The sequence below is a fragment of the Macrobrachium rosenbergii genome, chromosome 24, assembly GCF_040412425.1.
Source record: "Macrobrachium rosenbergii isolate ZJJX-2024 chromosome 24, ASM4041242v1, whole genome shotgun sequence".
Lineage (NCBI taxonomy): Eukaryota > Metazoa > Arthropoda > Malacostraca > Decapoda > Palaemonidae > Macrobrachium > Macrobrachium rosenbergii.
Genome location: NC_089764.1, coordinates 37688379 through 37690420, shown reverse-complemented (window position 1 = coordinate 37690420; position 2042 = coordinate 37688379). Strand labels below are relative to the sequence as shown.

Below are 2042 nucleotides of genomic sequence, written 5' to 3'. Positions count from 1 at the left end.
GTTCAAGGATGGAGAGTAGACAAAAGAAACTACCTCAGAATGAATCCTCAGTTATAGAGTCATTTCAAGGAATGGAGCCATTTGGTTGCAGACACTCCATGGTCAACGACTTTAGTAGGTCAAAAGGCAATAACAATTGAAAACTGCCATAATATGTTTAGGTTAGCTTTACTGTTGGGAAGCTTACCCTCAAAGGCTATTGAAAAGATGAATCGTACTTGGGGTTTAGAAGACGATGTCATTGAAATTGAAAGTGAAGTGAGGAAAATTTTAGGTAGGAATCCTGAAGGGAATGATCTATACAGACCTTTAGTTACTGTAGGACAAGAGAGAGGGGATCCTAGTCATCAGAATAGGAGATCTAGGACACCAGCTAGAAATCAAAATAGGAATCCAGGTAAAACACATCAAGGAAGACCTTCCACAGTTACATGCTACAACTGCCAAAAGAGAGGGCATTACGCAAGTGAATGTTATGGAACAGCTTATTGTCCTTACCACAAGAAAACAGGACATAATGCCAGAAATTGTAAGAGTAGACCTAGACATAGATCACAGTCACAAGGTAGAGGTAGAAATCGTAGTCAGTCTCCACAGATAAGAAGGAACAGAGATCAGAATTATAATAGAGACCAGAACAATGACCAAGCTGCAAGCCTAGTGTACCAACCAGACCAAGAGTTATCAGACGACTCGACAGTAAATTTTTGTATCACTGGTATCATGGACATTCCTACTTAAAAGAAAAGACGAGAGCATCACCCTTAAGCCAAACTAAGTGTATTAGCAAAGTTAATGTAAGAAATGAATATAGCTATAGACCTGTATTTCCCGCCCACGTTGGTTTAGAAAAAGCCTATAGCCGTATTCTTTGACACAGGAAGTCCCAAGAATATAATGTCTGAAAAGGTGTATGAGGCATATTTTTCTCATTTAAGCTTAAACCCAGTAGAAGACTGTAAAATCACAGATGTTCAAGGAAACAGAATAGAACTAGTAGGACAAGTTAATTTACCTTTGAAATTAGGAAGAATCCCACTTAAGGAAAAGGTTCTAGTAGCAAGAGGAATTCATTTTGCATTTGCACACCTATTGATTGGTTACCCAACTATGGTCAGACAAGGAATCACAATTGATGCACCTAGAGAACAATTAGTGATTAGAAGGAAGCATAGGAATTGTAGAATACCACTGTGTAAAATGATTAGAAGAAATCAAGCTCAGAAAACATCCTTACTGAAAGGTATCCTAAAAGGGGATAACACCGACAAGACATATCAAGTATGTAACACGAATGCACAACTAATGAGCAGTAACCTAGATTCTAACCAGGAAACTTACCTGAAATTAAACAGAGAATTAAGACTTAAGCCAGGAGAAAGCACCTGGATAGAATCCATTATATGAAGGAAAAGAAGTTCTAACCCTTACAGAAGGAGCACAAGTAAATGGAATACACTATTCTTCCAGCCTACATGAAGTCAGACAAGGTAAAATAGCTTTACAAGTTATGAATAACAGAGGAGGAAAAGTTATGTTATCACAAGGTACAGAGATAGGTTTAGCAGAAGTATATAATTTCCCTATTCAAGTAGTAGAAAAGGAAACAGTAGCAGCAATTAACAAAGAGAACAAAATTTCAACTCATGAAACAGAATTGAGAAAAGCAAAGATATGGACTCACTTGAAAGATATCGAAGAAGGCTCTGCTTGAGAGAAACTCACTAATTTACTGAGTGAATATAGTGATATAGTCGCCATAGAGGGAGACACCCTTGGCAATACAGGAGAGATAACACATAGAATAGATATTCCACAGAATACTAAGCCAATCTACATACCTGCTTATAGAGTAGCACATTCCCAGAAGGAGATTATTGAAAGAGAAGTGCAACAAATGAAGAAGCAAGGGATAAAAGAACCATCGAAATCTCCGTGGTCTTTTCCACTTTTGCTAGTTCCAAAGAAAGATAAAACATACCGAGTAGTAGTAGATTTTAGAAGATTAAATAAGATAACTGAGAATGATCCATATCCAATGC

The 2042-nt window shown here is 37.4% G+C and overlaps 1 protein-coding gene across 1 annotated transcript; it reads left to right on the top strand.

Moving 5' to 3' along the window:
- Positions 1–207: 207 nt before the first annotated feature.
- LOC136851853 (uncharacterized) lies at positions 208–741 on the top strand. Its single transcript, XM_067126165.1, has one exon. The coding sequence runs from the start codon at positions 208–210 to the stop codon at positions 739–741; it is 534 nt and encodes a 177-aa protein (XP_066982266.1).
- The last annotated feature ends 1301 nt before the right edge of the window (positions 742–2042 follow it).